The sequence below is a fragment of the Lutjanus erythropterus genome, chromosome 5 (genome assembly GCF_056507025.1).
Source record: "Lutjanus erythropterus isolate fLutEry1 chromosome 5, fLutEry1.hap2, whole genome shotgun sequence".
Classification (NCBI taxonomy): Eukaryota; Metazoa; Chordata; class Actinopteri; order Lutjaniformes; family Lutjanidae; genus Lutjanus; species Lutjanus erythropterus.
Window position 1 is genome coordinate 21,729,792 of NC_139321.1, and position 16,521 is coordinate 21,746,312.

The 16,521-nt window shown below is 39.6% G+C and overlaps 2 protein-coding genes across 5 annotated transcripts in view; both read right to left on the minus strand.

Annotated features, from left to right (window-relative positions):
• Positions 1-16,521, minus strand: part of LOC146326785 (protocadherin gamma-C5-like) — a 233,111-nt gene that overhangs the window by 199,076 nt on the left and 17,514 nt on the right. For 2 of the 4 annotated variants that reach the window (XM_084719202.1, XM_084719186.1), the window contains exon 1: positions 12,252-14,647. The exons of the other annotated variants lie outside the window; for them this stretch is intronic. In XM_084719202.1, the coding sequence (XP_084575328.1) occupies positions 12,252-14,639 (2,388 nt within the window). In that variant the 5' untranslated portion in view covers positions 14,640-14,647. Of the gene's footprint in view, positions 1-12,251; positions 14,648-16,521 lie in introns of those variants that run through there. 4 annotated transcript variants of the gene reach the window in all.
• Positions 1,727-9,898, minus strand: LOC146326813 (protocadherin gamma-A11-like). The gene is made up of 2 exons (XM_084719216.1): positions 9,699-9,898; positions 1,727-4,810 (listed from the first exon to the last, which is right to left on the minus strand). Exons 1-2 carry the CDS (start codon positions 9,895-9,897, stop codon positions 2,622-2,624), a joined length of 2,388 nt encoding a protein of 795 aa, XP_084575342.1. The 5' UTR covers position 9,898; the 3' UTR covers positions 1,727-2,621.

Below are 16,521 nucleotides of genomic sequence, written 5' to 3' on the forward strand. Positions count from 1 at the left end.
AACAGTACCTCCCCATAGAAATGCCCTGCAATTAAGTCACCACAGTAGTGGGATGAAGCCAACATACTTTTGTTTTCTTTTTTCTTTTTTTTCTTTTTTTTTTTGTTTTATTGGTAGCTGTTTTATCTCATGATACAATAGCTTAGGCACCTATTGTTATATGATTTGTTTGGCTACATTGTAACTTGAATGTATGTGAACTAAATTCAACTTTTTGGTCTCGAGAAATGCTGACATCACCAAGTTCGTATCTAGATTAGTTAGATCAGTTTGATCCCTCTTGGCCTGACACCTTACAAACTATTTCAACTTGTGTTGACAAAGTTTCATTTTTTAAGTTCCTGGTACAGTAGGAGATGTGCATTACGCTTATAAACAGAAAACATGTTTAAATTCAGACTAAGAAAAAAACACTGCATCTTAGGACAAATAACTGCAAACAATGAAGAGAAAACCTCGATGTAAAAATCAAAGCTGGAAAACTTACTCCATGGGGCACACTACTCTACCACCACAACTTCAACATTATGTAAGACTGTCAATGTAGAAGTGTTACGCTGATTTACAGTTATTGCAGTCTTTATCTCATTACCTCTGTGGAAAAACTGATATCACCAAGTTTATATCTAGATCAGTTAGGGAACTGGAATGTCTTTGATCCCTCTTCTCCTGACATCCTACAATCAGGTACAACTTGAGCTGACAAAACTTTCATTATTTCAGTTCCAGGAATAGTAGGATACATGCACTAAGTTTATAAATACAAAATATGTTTAAATTCATACTAAAACAAAAAAAACAAAACAAAACAAAACAAAACACTTTCTTGGGGCAAAGAACAGAAAACAATGAAGAGAAAACTCAACGGAAAAAAATGAAATGTCAGAAAACTTACTGTGGGGGGTCACACTACTCTTAACACTATGCTACCACAATTATACAGCTGAAACATTTTATACCACTGCAAAACGGTGATTCAAAGCCTTTGCTGTAATTTAATCTTACTATCACACATATGATGAAGGGGAAATAGGGTCCAGCTTTTGCTTCTTCGCAATATTTTTCTCCTTAGACATGGAGGGAAAAGCAAAAAATCACCTTTCAAAAAGCCACAGAACACAGATCCAGCATCCAGTCTGACAGTGAATGTCCTCTGAAAAACACAACTAATAGACAGTCGCTATGTAATAAGGGTCATCAAAGCAGAATCAGAGGTTTCCTCATAGGTATAAGTTAGCACAGGCATGGAAGATATCTCCATGGAACCAGCTACTTATTACAACTGAAAAAACAAAATCTAAAATACTAACAGCTTGTTCATTTTTCTTCCTATTTACCTCTATCTTAAGATCACTGTCTGTCAAATCAGACACAACAAGACAACAAGAAAGGCACATTAAGCACACTTTTTCTTTTATATATATATATAAAGGGGAGAGGACAGGTTTTAAATGTAAGGACCATTCTTCAGGCAGTGTCTTCAACCTGTGGTATATATGCCACTATTACACAACAATAGCATGTCTAAGTCATCCAACTCCAGAGATATATATATAGCAGTCCTCTAGATAGCAAAATGACATATTTCCCTGGACTACAGTATAGACAAACACCATTCCAGCTGGCTAGAAATACTGTGTTAAGCAACAAAGTCAACAACTGTAAAAGACATATGTTGGCAAATATGGCCACAGACATCATTTCCTCTTCAACAATGACAATGTGATTGTGTAAACAGGCTTATTTATTATTGACAGTCTATACATTGCAGCTACTTACTAAGACTCGGTGACACTGAACATTATATGATGATATCAAGCTGATTAGTTTAACATATTATTATTGTGTTGCTATTAAAGCATTTGTTTCGATCAAGATTTAAGGGCACTTACAGTTAAGTATATTTGTTAGAAAAAACAAAGACTATGAAGAACATTATAAAAACAACACCTTAAAAAAGTTATCTCACTATTTCATCTTTCAAGCCGATCAAACAACATTCATAACAACAGATACATAATGAATACTCAGGCCGAACAAAGTGATTCATACAGAAGCTTCAAATTGTAAAGTTTGAGAATATTTTGAGAAAATGACACAAAGAACAATGGATAACATCACTGCTAGTCAATAGCAATTCATTTGATCAATGCAGCATTATTCCACAGGGGAAAGAAACAAGCATCATATTGAGAACACCCTGATTTATGAAAGATGTCATCATTTTTCCAGTACTAATGAGCCTTGTGTCACATCTTTTGAGGGTGCTTCTGGTCTGAATGAAGTACATATGGTGATTGCACACAGAAAGGCAGTTGGTGACTATTTAAGGAATTTGGGAAGTTGGTCAATAACAATGACACCAGGCCCATGACAAGAAACTGCAGTTGGGAGACGTGCGGACAACTTTGTCAAAAGAGAGAAGTATGGACCAGTGCACTCTCTATGAATTCTCTTGTAATAATCTAAAAACACTTCATTTCATAGCCCACAATAGTTGAAAATAGAACATTTCAAGACATTTAATGTTGTTCTTTGAGATTAAAACAGGAACGTCTGAAAAACGGGTATGTTTGATCAAGCTTATTTTTGTGAGTAAAATTATGTGTCACTTCAGCTGGTCATACCTCTGAGGATGCCTCCAATTCTCCAAACGCATCAGCAAAGTCTGATGGACTTTTCCTCAGAGTCTGGTCAGCAGGCAGTGTGTTGTCGTTGTAAGAAGTCACAAACTTAAAGTCACTGGTTCTAGAACCTGTTGTCAGGTAGGCGTCATAATTGTAAGCGCTGCGTAAAGTTCCTGTGCCGTCAACATCTGCGTAATTAGGAGGGAGATAAGCGCTGGGGATGGCAACTGCTCCATCAAACAACAGTCTGGGCTTTCTCCTGCGACAAAACCTCACACCCACGATGATGATAATGAAGGTCAGGAAAAACGTGGACACAGACACCAGAGCGATGATCAGATAAGAGGTCAGTTTGGAATTCTTCTCATCATAAGAAATATCCTTCAGTTCTGGCACCTCAGCCAAGTTATCAGAAATAAGTAAATACATGGAACAGGTGGCAGAGAGAGACGGCTGTCCGTTATCTTTCACTGACACAATAAGGTTCTGTTTCATGCTGTCAGATTCAGAAATGTCCCGCTGTGTCCTGATCTCTCCGCTGTGGACACCAATACTGAAAAGTCCCGGATCAGTGGATTTCACTATATGATAGGACAGCCAGGCGTTCTGGCCGGAGTCCGCGTCCACCGCAATCACTTTGGACACCAGAGAGCCTCCGTGTGCAGCTTTGGGGACCAGCTCGGTCATGAAGGAGTTGCCCTCCGGGGCGGGGTACAGTATCTGAGGAGAGTTGTCATTCACATCAGATATGAAGACACTGACGGTCACGTTGCTGCTGAGCGGAGGAGAACCGTTGTCTCTGGCCATCACCTGGACTTTAAAACTCCTGAACTGTTCATAATCAAACGACCTCACAGCGTGGATCACCCCCGTGTCTCCGTTAACAGACAGATAGGAGGACACCGGGGCACCGTTCACCTCACCGCCTAACAGAGAATAAATCACTGTACCGTTTTGTCTCCAGTCGGGGTCTCGAGCAGTAACGGAACATAAAGTGGAGCCAGGTTTGTTATTTTCACTCACATATGCGCTGTACGACTGTTCCTCAAACACAGGCGGGTTGTCGTTGATGTCTGCTACAGATAACTGAACTGTTTTAGAGGAGGACAGAGGTGGAGAGCCCTCGTCAGTGGCAGTGATTGTAATGTTGTAATCAGACACTACTTCACGGTCCAGTTGTCCTGTGGTCACCAGAGAATAATAGTTTTTAATAGAAGGGACCAACTTAAAAGGGACGTTTTGCTGAATGGAGCAGCGGACCTGTTGGTTATTCTCAGAGTCTCTGTCCTGCACGTTAATGATGCCCACCTCTGTACCAGGTGACACGTTCTCTGGGATTGGATTTGCCAGAGATTTCACATAGATTATTGGTCTATTGTCATTGACATCTGTGACATCAATGGTTACCTTTGTGTAGGATGATAATCCAAAACCATCCTTTGCTTTGATGCGCAAATCATACGCTGCAACTGTTTCAAAGTCAATCGCACCATTAACTTTTATTTTTCCGTTTTTACGGTCAATACTAAAAACTTTCTTTACATCTTCAGTAACATGTCCAAAGTCATACGTCACATCTCCATTGACCCCCTCGTCTGCATCAGTAGCGCTCACTGTGACCACTACAGTGTCTACAGGAGAGTTTTCAGGCAGACTGGCTTTGTAAACGGCCTGGCTGAACACTGGGGCGTTATCATTAGCATCCAGCACAGTGACGTGTATGACTACTGTACCTGATCTCTGAGGAGAACCACCATCTAGAGCTGTAAGGAGCAAACTGAGCTCCTTTTGTTTCTCACGATCAAGCTCTTTATCAAGAACAAGCTCTATTGTGTTTCCATTAGCAGCCAAAATGAAATTTTCATTTTTTTTCAGGCTGTATTGTTGAACTGAATTCTGTCCTACATCCGCATCGTGCGCCTCCTCTATCACAAAACGAGCTCCCCTGACTGCAGACTCTTGAATTTCTAGATTGATCAATTCTTCGTTAAATTGTGGCGAGTTATCATTAATATCTAGAATGTGTAGACTGAAAGGATGCAGTTCTAGTGGGTTCTCCAGTACAAGATCGCGTTTTATGACACACGACAGCTTTTCTCCACAAAGCCCTTCTCGGTCAATCCTGTCGGCAACAATTAAATCTCCGCTACTGAGACTGATGTCACAATAACGTTTGCGATTCCCTGCGGCATCAACACGGGCATTTCTCGCAGACAGTTTACTCGGGTCCAGGTTCAGATCCTTCGCGATATTCCCAATGATGGATCCGCGTTTCATTTCCTCTTGAAAGGAATAGCTCACGTCCCCATTCACGGCTTGCCACACTAAAAAGAAAACGATGCAGCTCAGTTTGAGCCCCATCTTGGCGATGCGTTTTTGACAAAAAAAACGACCCCCTTTAGATTACAAATTCAATAAGGAGCATACAGTTCAGTCAAAAGCAAATCGAGTACACTCCACAGTTACTCTGGCTTCATCATAGGACCGACAGCAACTGAAAAATTTCCTTTCATTTGTCCCAAACACTAGAGGGTGGAGTGGAAATGCCTCACGTAGACTGGTGAATAGCGACACCATGAGTGAAATGAAGAAATCACAGACTGTACATACTACTACTACTACAACAACAACAATGATAACAACAACAACAACAATGTTAATAATAATAATAATAATAATAATAATAATAATAATAATAATAATAATAATGTTATTATCAGCAGTCAGCATTACACCAAGAGGTATCTTGAAATTAAAGAGACATGATATTTAACTGGTTTAAGATTTTATACACCACCATAACACAAAAAACGCTATGGGTGTATGCAAAGTATTGTTAGAATTATAGCTCATGACTTCCACTTCTTAATTTAAAAAAAAAAAACTGTTTCTATGTATAAGCAAATATTTGAGTGAAATTAAAATGCCAAGAATTCGAATAGAGTGCATACATTATAAAGTATGTCTCTGACAGATCAATCCTCTGATATGATTAAGCACAAGACATCCTTAAGAATAAATTACTTTCTTACAATTTATTAAGATGCAAAGACAAGAGACCAATAAAACCAAACAAGGCATAACTGTGGAAAAGTAAAATGTACTTTTTAAAATATATGGACACTATCAAGCCCTGAAAAAGTGAATAACATGAAAGCACTACTTCATGAAATTGGAGCTTGTCAAAATATTACTCTGCTGGGAAAGAGACAGACAGGGAGAATGACAGACAGATAGACAGATAGAGAGACAGAAGGACAAAGCCCCCACCTACAGACAGACCCAAAAGAGAAGTCTCTTCAGCCCACTAGTTCTGGGACTCTGCTCACAAACACAGAGACGCCACCAGAAACCCCATTAGACCAAACAAATGATGAGAAAACAAAAATAAAACTAATCGAGACATTGAAAACAATCAACCAAAAGGCAGGAGGTGCAAACCAAGCCGCACTTTTTTAACTTCACGCCCACTGTAAAAAGACATTACAGCAGGTTGCAACCAGCAAGGTTGAACAAAGGCTAATAACAAGAAACTCCACATCTGCTGGATGAAATACAACAGTGTGCAAACACAGCAGCATGATTTGTGAACTGTTGTGATAGGAAAAGGACATCCAATGGAATACAACCATCATGAGCACTGTCAATCACACGTATTCCTGCACTGATCATCTGCACCATAATGACCTCTGTCCAGAGACACAGTTACTGTACATACATAGAGCTTACAACTATGATATTGTTCTATCTGCTGTAATTTCGCAGATTTTTCGCAACATTTATAAAGTATCAAATGTTTACACCTACAGTGACCTACCTATTTTAACTGTCTTGGAACTTGCACTGTCAAGGCATTTCTTTCTTGCACTATCCAGAAATGTTTGCACAATATCACACTGTCTGTACATTTTCAGGCCCAGCATTGACCCTGACCTGAGGAAGACCCTGGGACCAATCAAACACCTTAAATGGTTGCACTGTACATGCATTTGATATGCACTATAAAACACTTTGGTCCCTGAGCAACATGGTGTCATTTCAGTATGCACTAGGTGTTCATTTGCATATACTGTATATGCATGTATATCTAAGACCAAAACCATGTTTCTTCTGTTTGTGTGATTTTTTTTTACCAAGTTGACTTAGGGGATACTTTTTTTCATTGTTTTAGTTGTTTCTGACATTTTCTTTGGTTTCCCATTTCAATAAAGCTACAACTGTACCAGGTAAAAAACAACACGTGATTTTTTTTTCACACCCATTATTGGACGTTTTGGACTGAATATGAATTAATCTCTCATTCAGAAAAAAATGAAAAGAAAAGTATAAAATACGACGAGAAAAAATAAGTATAGCATGACGACATAATACTATGTATTGCAAACCTATCTGACTGGAATAAAAACATATATATATTTGACCTGTCATTTGTAGCAGACAAAACGAACAAGAATTTCAGTATATCCCAAACGGTAAACATGCAATAAAAAAAGTTTGTACTCTAAATACTGTCTGGTAGAAAATTGCCCTAATCCCTTTAGAGAGTACAGGCTTTTAACTGTATGAGATTTTGCCAATATTTGAAAAAAAAAAAAGTTTTACTCCAGTGTGCCAAAAAGTATCCGTTGTAAGTTTTAATTGCCATCCTGTGGTGGCGTAATTTCGTGTGATATATCAATAATAGGATAAAGTACATACAAAACAAAAAAGAAAATCGTACATGGTATTGGAACTATGTGTAATTATTAAGAAAGCAAGCAAGGAAGACGGAACAGTCCATTTTCGTCGTACTATCATTTAACATGTTAGACAAAAATTGAATGAACTCTTTCTGACATTAGTAGCAAATGTAACAACACAAACGTTTTTGGATTTGTCATACCTCTGGGGAAACGTCGGGATCGCCAAACGCATCTGCAAAGTCAGTTGGACTTTTCCTCAGAGTCTGGTCAGCAGGCAGTGTGTTGTCGTTGTAAGAAGTCACAAACTTAAAGTCACTGGTTCTAGAACCTGTTGTCAGGTAGGCGTCATAATTGTAAGCGCTGCGTAAAGTTCCTGTGCCGTCAACATCTGCGTAATTAGGAGGGAGATAAGCGCTGGGGATGGCAACTGCTCCATCAAACAACAGTCTGGGCTTTCTTCTGCGACAAAACCTCACACCCACGATGATGATAATGAAGGTCAGGAAAAACGTGGACACAGACACCAGAGCGATGATCAGATAAGAGGTCAGTTTGGAATTCTTCTCATCATAAGAAATATCCTTCAGTTCTGGCACCTCAGCCAAGTTATCAGAAATAAGTAAATACATGGAACAGGTGGCAGAGAGAGACGGCTGTCCGTTATCTTTCACTGACACAATAAGGTTCTGTTTCATGCTGTCAGATTCAGAAATGTCCCGCTGTGTCCTGATCTCTCCGCTGTGGACACCAATACTGAAAAGTCCCGGATCGGTGGATTTCACTATATGATAGGACAGCCAGGCGTTCTGGCCGGAGTCCGCGTCCACCGCTATCACTTTGGACACCAGAGATCCTCCGTGTGCAGCTTTGGGGACCAGCTCGGTCATGAAGGAGTTGCCCTCCGGGGCGGGGTACAGTATCTGAGGAGAGTTGTCATTCACATCAGATATGAAGACACTGACGGTCACGTTGCTGCTGAGAGGAGGAGAACCGTTGTCTCTGGCCATCACCTGGACTTTAAAACTCCTGAACTGTTCATAATCAAACGACCTCACAGCATGGATCACCCCCGTGTCTCCGTTAACAGACAGATAGGAGGACACCGGGGTACCGTTCACCTCACCGCCTAACAGAGAATAAATCACTGTACCGTTTTGTCTCCAGTCGGGGTCTCGAGCAGTAACGGAACATAAAGTGGAGCCAGGTTTGTTATTTTCACTCACATATGCGCTGTACGACTGTTCCTCAAACACAGGCGGGTTGTCGTTGATGTCTGCTACAGATAACTGAACTGTTTTAGAGGAGGACAGAGGTGGAGAGCCCTCGTCAGTGGCAGTGATTGTAATGTTGTAATCAGACACTACTTCACGGTCCAGTTGTCCTGTGGTCACCAGAGAATAATAGTTTTTAATAGAAGGGACCAACTTAAAAGGGACGTTTTGCTGAATGGAGCAGCGGACCTGTCGGTTATTCTCAGAGTCTCTGTCCTGCACGTTAATGATGCCCACCTCTGTACCAGGTGACACGTTCTCAGGTATGGGAGTAGTCAACGATTTCAGGTGTATGACTGGAGCGTTGTCATTTATATCAGTAATGTCAATTATTAAAGTTGCATATGACGCCAATCCCAGAGCATCTTTTGCGCTGATCTGCATTTCATATGACGATTCTTTTTCATAATCAATAGATCCAGCTACTTTAACTTCTCCTGTTTTAGAGTTTAGAGAGAAAACTTGTTTTTCATCTGAAACATGGTTAAATCCATATGTAACTTCACCATTCACTCCCTCATCTGCATCAGTTGCACTCACTGTGATCACCAAAGTGTCCAGTGGAGAATTTTCAGGCAGATTGGCTTTATATACGTTCTGGCTAAACACTGGTACATTATCATTAGCATCCAGTACAGTGACGTGTATGACTACAGTGCCTGATCTCTGAGGAGAACCACCATCAAATGCGGTGAGCAATAACATGATCTCTTTTTTGTCCTCTCTGTCTAATTCTTTGTCTAAGACCAATTCACCATATTTTCGACCACCTGATTTTGTGTTTACATTTAATTTGAAATGATCATTCTGTTGAAGTGAGTAGCCCTGAATAGCATTTTCTCCAATGTCTCCATCGTGCGCCTCATCCAAGAGAAAGCGTGCACCCTTGACCGCCGATTCCCGAATTTCTAATTTAAGAGACTCCTCTTTAAATTGTGGTGAATTATCATTAATATCTTGAACCCGGATATTAATACGGTGCAACTCTAGTGGATTTTCCAGTACCAGCTCTTGTTTTAGAACACATGATGCCTTTTTCGCACAAAGCCCTTCTCTGTCGATCCTTTCTTGTACAATCAAGTCTCCGGTGTTGAGATTTATACCGCAGTACTTAACACTGTTATCCTCAGTATCGATACGGGCCTTGCGAGCAGACAGTCTGCCCAAATCCAGTCCCAGATCTTTAGCGATATTTCCAATTACAGATCCACGTTTCATCTCCTCCGGGATAGAGTAGCTCACGTCTCCATACACGGGGTGGAGGACACGGAGAATAAAAGCAAGGCCACAGAGCAGCGCAATCCTGCTGTATCCCATTGTTACTGCCAGAAAGACCACAGGCAAAAAACCTACAAGCAAGTCCAAAAATGTCAAGGATGCACTAGTGATTTCTTCTAAATAAACAGAAAATGTCACATTGCAGCTCAACACCAAGCTGTTTTAGTCAACTGCGATACAATAGCAGAGCGAGGCTGTAAATTCGTTGAGACAGAAGGTGGAGAATGACTGAGCCTTCTCGTTTATTGGTGCACACTGACACCATGAGTATTTGTTTGGGTATGGCAGTTCCATGAAGGATTTAATTTTACTTTGCGCATTCAAAAGTTAAACCAGTTCAGTGATCCCAAATATTACAAAATAACGAAAACAATGCTTTACTATAATTAGGGTTATTAAGTATTGAGAAGACACATATCATTGCACGAGGTGTGTAGACAAAAGCGTCACAATCATGAAATCGTTGTATCTGTGTCTGGGGAAGGGCTCGCATTTCAAATCACCAGATAGAAAAAATATACCTGAGGACAAAAAGAGAGCACTTTCGTTTTAGATTTATTTCTTTAGTGTCACTCTTTATCTCAAATCATGAGAACCAACGTTCGTATCTTATGTCCTGTATTGATGCAATGACGGTGTTATTTTTCGTCTATCTGCACTCTCTTCACATTCGTCACTTACTGGGTTAAGCTTTCAAGAAGTAAAAAGTAAAACAAAATATATTTTCATTGACTTATATACACTCTTTTGCTCACATATAATGGAAAAATACTCTTAATTTTGTAAGTTTGCAATTTGGAAAAAAGTGGAAATAAGTTAGGTAATTTCCTTGAAAAAGTTGAATTTATTGACCATGATTTAACTGTTAATAACTGCAAATTGAACATCTGTGTTTTTAAAAACATAGCATACATGGTTGTATTCGTTGACATAACGGGCTACTTTCAAAGACGGCTCAGTCATCAATTTTAACGACTTCGAGGATCAAAAATGTCACACAGGTATTTCTTAACTTTAACATTGTGGTGAGAAATAAGAAAGAAAGAAATTTACACCTCAGAAGATGAGTGACTTAACTGATTTTTAGCAATACATTTTAAAGATGGTGTCTGCTATTGTTTCAGATACAATTCTGGAATAAAATCTGCCAAACTTTACAACAGGTTGACAGTCATCAACATTTGTTGCAATGTTCTAGGGAAGAGGCTTATATTTAATTTCTTAAGTCATACCAGAAGAAAACTATCAAATACAAACTTTTTGCAAGCTGCCTTGCCAAGTCTTGACTGTGAGCACTGGCATTTGATGTACATTGAATTGCAGTAATTTCGTCTTGTATAGTGTCGATAATAGTTTTATTTAAAACTGAGCAATACATAATTTCTATCAAAAAAAAATATAGTTTAACATATATATATATATATATATATATATATATATATATATATATATATATATATATATATAAAACTTGAGTAGGATGTGCGATTATTTCACACAACCGGTGAAAGGCTACACGCCATGTTACTATAAGCAAGGATCAATTTTTCACAAATGCAAGTGTAAATACTTGTCCATACTCAAAATTTCCGTCGGAAAGAAAAACTCCCAGCAAAACAGGATGAAAACAAAGGCTCCAATTTCAGATGAGGCATTCTACTCTGATACAATGTCCTATTTTCCGATACTGATAGACTTCTAATAAGTATTAATCCAAAGTTGGCACTCAGAATGACAACATATTAAAGTGATTAATTATTGATATTAAAACATCAAAACCAGATAAAATCCACCTGTTTAAGCAAAAGATATAATACAGCAAATTTACTTAAGCTAAATTCAACAAAGGGGGAAATGTCAAAAGCATATAACATAAAAATGAACTATCTCTAAAAATGCTTCAGCAGGTCAGTGGATTTCAGCACCAAGGACAGAGTCAAAAACAGCGTAATTAGAAACTTTTTTCTTCACTGGGACACAAAAAAGGAGTAAACATACAACCACATTAGTCAAATAAACTTCAAGTTGAGGCCAAAAGACATAGCAAACCTTCTTTAGATTTGAAAGGACATACATATCAAACGAGACTATGTGCGCATAGTGTCTGTCTGTGTGCCGAGATTCATTTTGAAAGGACAACAGCTGTAAAGTTTGTGATATTAAACTCTAACACTAAATATAGGATTAGCTCAACGACGACGGTATCGAGGAAAGCTGAATCTTAACGTTGTCAGAACCAGGATAAAATCTGAACAACCGCAGTACCTATTAAAGTTGGGTTTAACCACCACCACAAAACAGAGAAATATAATTGAACAGACTGGAAGGAAAACACAAGAATGATGTCCTTATGACGTTGAACATAAGTTCAGTGATATGAAATGTTTTCCTACCTCAGGAGATGCATCACAATCTCCAAATACATCAGCAAAGTCTGATGGACTTTTCCTCAGAGTCTGGTCAGCAGGCAGTGTGTTGTCATTGTAAGAAGTCACAAACTTAAAGTCACTGGTTCTAGAACCTGTTGTCAGGTAGGCGTCATAATTGTAAGCGCTGCGTAAAGTTCCTGTGCCGTCAACATCTGCGTAATTAGGAGGGAGATAAGCGCTGGGGATGGCAACTGCTCCATCAAACAACATTCTGGGCTTTCTCCTGCGACAAAACCTCACACCCACGATGATGATAATGAAGGTCAGAAAAAACGTGGACACAGACACCAGAGCGATGATCAGATAAGAGGTCAGTTTGGAATTCTTCTCATCATAAGAAATATCCTTCAGTTCTGGCACCTCAGCCAAGTTATCAGAAATAAGTAAATACATGGAACAGGTGGCAGAGAGAGACGGCTGTCCGTTATCTTTCACTGACACAATAAGGTTCTGTTTCATGCTGTCAGATTCAGAAATGTCCCGCTGTGTCCTGATCTCTCCGCTGTGGACACCAATACTGAAAAGTCCCGGATCTGTGGACTTCACTATATGATAGGACAGCCAGGCGTTCTGGCCGGAGTCCGCGTCCACCGCTATCACTTTGGACACCAGAGAGCCTCCGTGTGCAGCTTTGGGGACCAGCTCGGTCATGAAGGAGTTGCCCTCCGGGGCGGGGTACAGTATCTGAGGAGAGTTGTCATTCACATCAGATATGAAGACACTGACGGTCACGTTGCTGCTCAGCGGAGGAGAACCGTTGTCTCTGGCCATCACCTGGACTTTAAAACTCCTGAACTGTTCATAATCAAACGACCTCACAGCGTGGATCACCCCCGTGTCTCCGTTAACAGACAGATAGGAGGACACCGGGGCACCGTTTACCTCACCGCCTAACAGAGAATAAATCACTGTACCGTTTTGTCTCCAGTCGGGGTCTCGAGCAGTAACGGAACATAAAGTCGAGCCAGGTTTGTTATTTTCACTCACATATGCGCTGTACGACTGTTCCTCAAACACAGGCGGGTTGTCGTTGATGTCTGCTACAGATAACTGAACTGTTTTAGAGGAGGACAGAGGTGGAGAGCCCTCGTCAGTGGCAGTGATTGTAATGTTGTAATCAGACACTACTTCACGATCCAGTTGTCCTGTGGTCACCAGAGAATAATAGTTTTTAATAGAAGGAACCAACTTAAAAGGGACGCCTTGCTGAATAGAGCAGCGGACCTGTCGGTTATTCTCAGAGTCTCTGTCCTGCACGTTAATGATGCCCACCTCTGTACCAGGTGACACGTTCTCAGGTATGGGAGTAGTCAGTGATTTCAGGTGTATGACTGGAGCGTTGTCATTTACATCAGTAATCTCAATTATTAAAGTTGTATATGACGCCAATCCTAGACCATCTTTTGCACTGATTTGCATTTCATATGACGATTCTTTTTCATAATCAATAGATCCAACAACTTTAACTTCTCCTGTTTTAGGGTTTAGAGAGAAAACTTGGTTTTCGTCTGACACATGGTTAAATCCATAAATTACTTCACCATACATTGCCTCATCTGCATCAGTTGCACTCACTGTGATCACTAAAGTATCCAGAGGAGAATTTTCAGGTAGACTGGTTTTATATACGTTCTGGCTAAACACTGGTACATTATCATTAGCATCCAGTACAGTGACGTGTATGACTACAGTGCCTGATCTCTGAGGAGAACCACCATCGAATGCGGTGAGCAATAACATGATCTCTTTTTTGTCCTCTCTGTCTAATTCTTTGTCTAAGACTAATTCGCAATATTTTCGACCACCTCCTTTTGTGTTTACATTTAATTTGAAATGATCATTCTGTTGAAGTGAGTAGCCCTGGACAGCATTTTCTCCGATGTCTCCATCGTGCGCCTCGTCCAAGAGAAAACGTGCACCTTTGTCCGCCGATTCATGAATTTCAAATTTAAGTGAGTCCTCTTTAAACTGCGGTGAATTGTCGTTGATATCCTGAACACGGATATTAATACGACGGAGTTCTAAAGGATTTTCCAGTACGAGTTCCTGTTTTAGAACACATGATGCCTTTTTCGCACAAAGCCCTTCTCTGTCGATCCTTTCTTGTACAATCAAGTCTCCGGTGTTGAGATTTATACCGCAGTACTTAACACTGTTATCTTCAGTATCGATACGGGCCTTGCGAGCAGACAGTCTGCCCAAATCCAGTCCCAGATCTTTAGCGATATTTCCAATTACAGATCCACGTTTCATCTCCTCCGGGATAGAGTAGCTCACGTCTCCATAAACGGGGTGGAGGACACGGAAAATAAAAGCAAGGCCGCAGAGCAGCGCAATCCTGCTGTATCCCATTGTTACTGCCAGAAAGACCACAGGCAAAAAACCTACAAGCAAGTCCAAAAACGTCAAGGATACACTAGTGATTTCTTCTAAATAAACAGAAAATGTCACATTGCAGTCCAACACGAAGCTGTTTTAGTCAAGTGCGGTACAACAGCAGAGTCAGGCTGTAAATTCGTTGAGACAGAAGGTGGAGAATGACTGAGCCTTCTTGTTTATTGGTGCACACTGACACCATGAGTATTTGTTTAGGTATAACAAGGCGATTTAAGATTTTATTTCATTTTCCTCTCAAAAGGATGAACCTGTCCAGTCATCCTCATTTATTGTTTAAAACCGAAAAAAATGCCTCACGATTTTTATCATTACTCTTCAGAGGAGATAATACCATTGGACGACTAATGATAGGAAAAAGCAACACAAATATGAAATTGTCGAAACTGTGTCTCGGGTTGGGCTCCTCTTTCAAACCCACAGTTAGGAGGAAAAAATATTTACACTATGTCTGATGATAAAAGGGGACCACTTTCGTTTTAGATTTCCTTTGTGTTTAATATTATATCAATGACACCTAATGTCCACAAGCCTCATGTCCCTCATTCAAGAAATGCTAGTGATTTATTTTGTTGTATTTTTGCACTTTCATGGTATTCCAGAGATAGCTGTTAAGATGTGATCAACTAAAAGAGAGTAATATTTCTATTGTGTTCATATAAAGCCTCTTTTGCTCTGACCCTAACAAAAAAAATCTTCAGTTTGTAAGTGAATTCGTGAAAATGAATTGAAATGCCTTGGTTCATTTTTATCATCAAGTTTGGATTTACAGACCATAATTTAGGCATTAGGCTGTAAAATGAACCGTTGTGTGTATGACACATATCACAAATAGTTTTATGCTTTGACTAAACGCACTGCATTCAAAGATCCCTCGGTCTTGAACTTAACACCTCAGGTGGAAGATCACACATCTTGGACGGGACTTTCTATGTTTGAACATCATATGATATTTTCAAACACCTGGCTGCCATTAACAATGGGGTGGTTTTTCCAATTTTAAACATGGGATCCGCTATTATTCTCTGATATATTACTGAATCATATCAAACTTCAAAGAAGGATGACAGTGTTCAGCCATTGTTGCAAAGTTCAAGGAAGGAAGGCTGATATTTACTTTCTTAACATATAACAGCCAAACAGTATTAAACTTGCAGGACCAAATTACCATATCTGGTAGCTGCTCTATCTAGCCTTAACTGGACGTCTTGGCGTTTGACATACATTAATTTTCGTGCTGTACATTGATGGTAACGGTGTTACTGGACAAAAGTATATACTCTCGATCATATCAAAGAATATATTTATACGAAAAAACTTTAGTATCAAGAGCTATTTTGTCACACATAATGTGAAAGACTGCATGTCGTGCTAATTTAAGCGAGGATGCACTTTTCATGGATGCGAGACAAAAACTATATACACATACTCAGAAAAGCGATATTCCACTAGCAAAACAAAGCAATTATTGACGCTCCATTTTGAGTTTTGTCATAATACTCTAATACAATTTCCCATTATCCATTAAGAATGATGGACTTGTAATGAGTATCGATGCGGAGGAGGCCCCAAAATGACTGCAGATTGGAGCAATTACTGATTTGCATTAAACACAAAATCAAGAAAAGCGTAACTACAGTATTTTAGCCAGGTTTGTACTCTACCATACTCACTGCAACAAAAATCACTTAAGGGGAAAATTAACACAGCACAAAGCACGGCGGTCAACTAGTTCAAAAATACTTCAGCAGATCAAATACAGTTCAGTACCAAGGAGAGAGGAACAAGAGACGTATTTGATATAGTTTTCTTCACTGAAAGTTAAACGTAGCAAGCATAC

Coding starts and splice junctions, on each gene's coding strand:
- LOC146326813 (XM_084719216.1), bottom strand. CDS start 9,897: ATGGGATACAGCAGGATTGCGCTGCTCTGTGGCCTTGCTTTTATTCTC. Junction 4,811..9,698: donor TATCGATACTGAGGATAACA/GTGTTAAGTACT, acceptor TTGATGCCGCAG/GGAATCGCAAACGTTATTGT.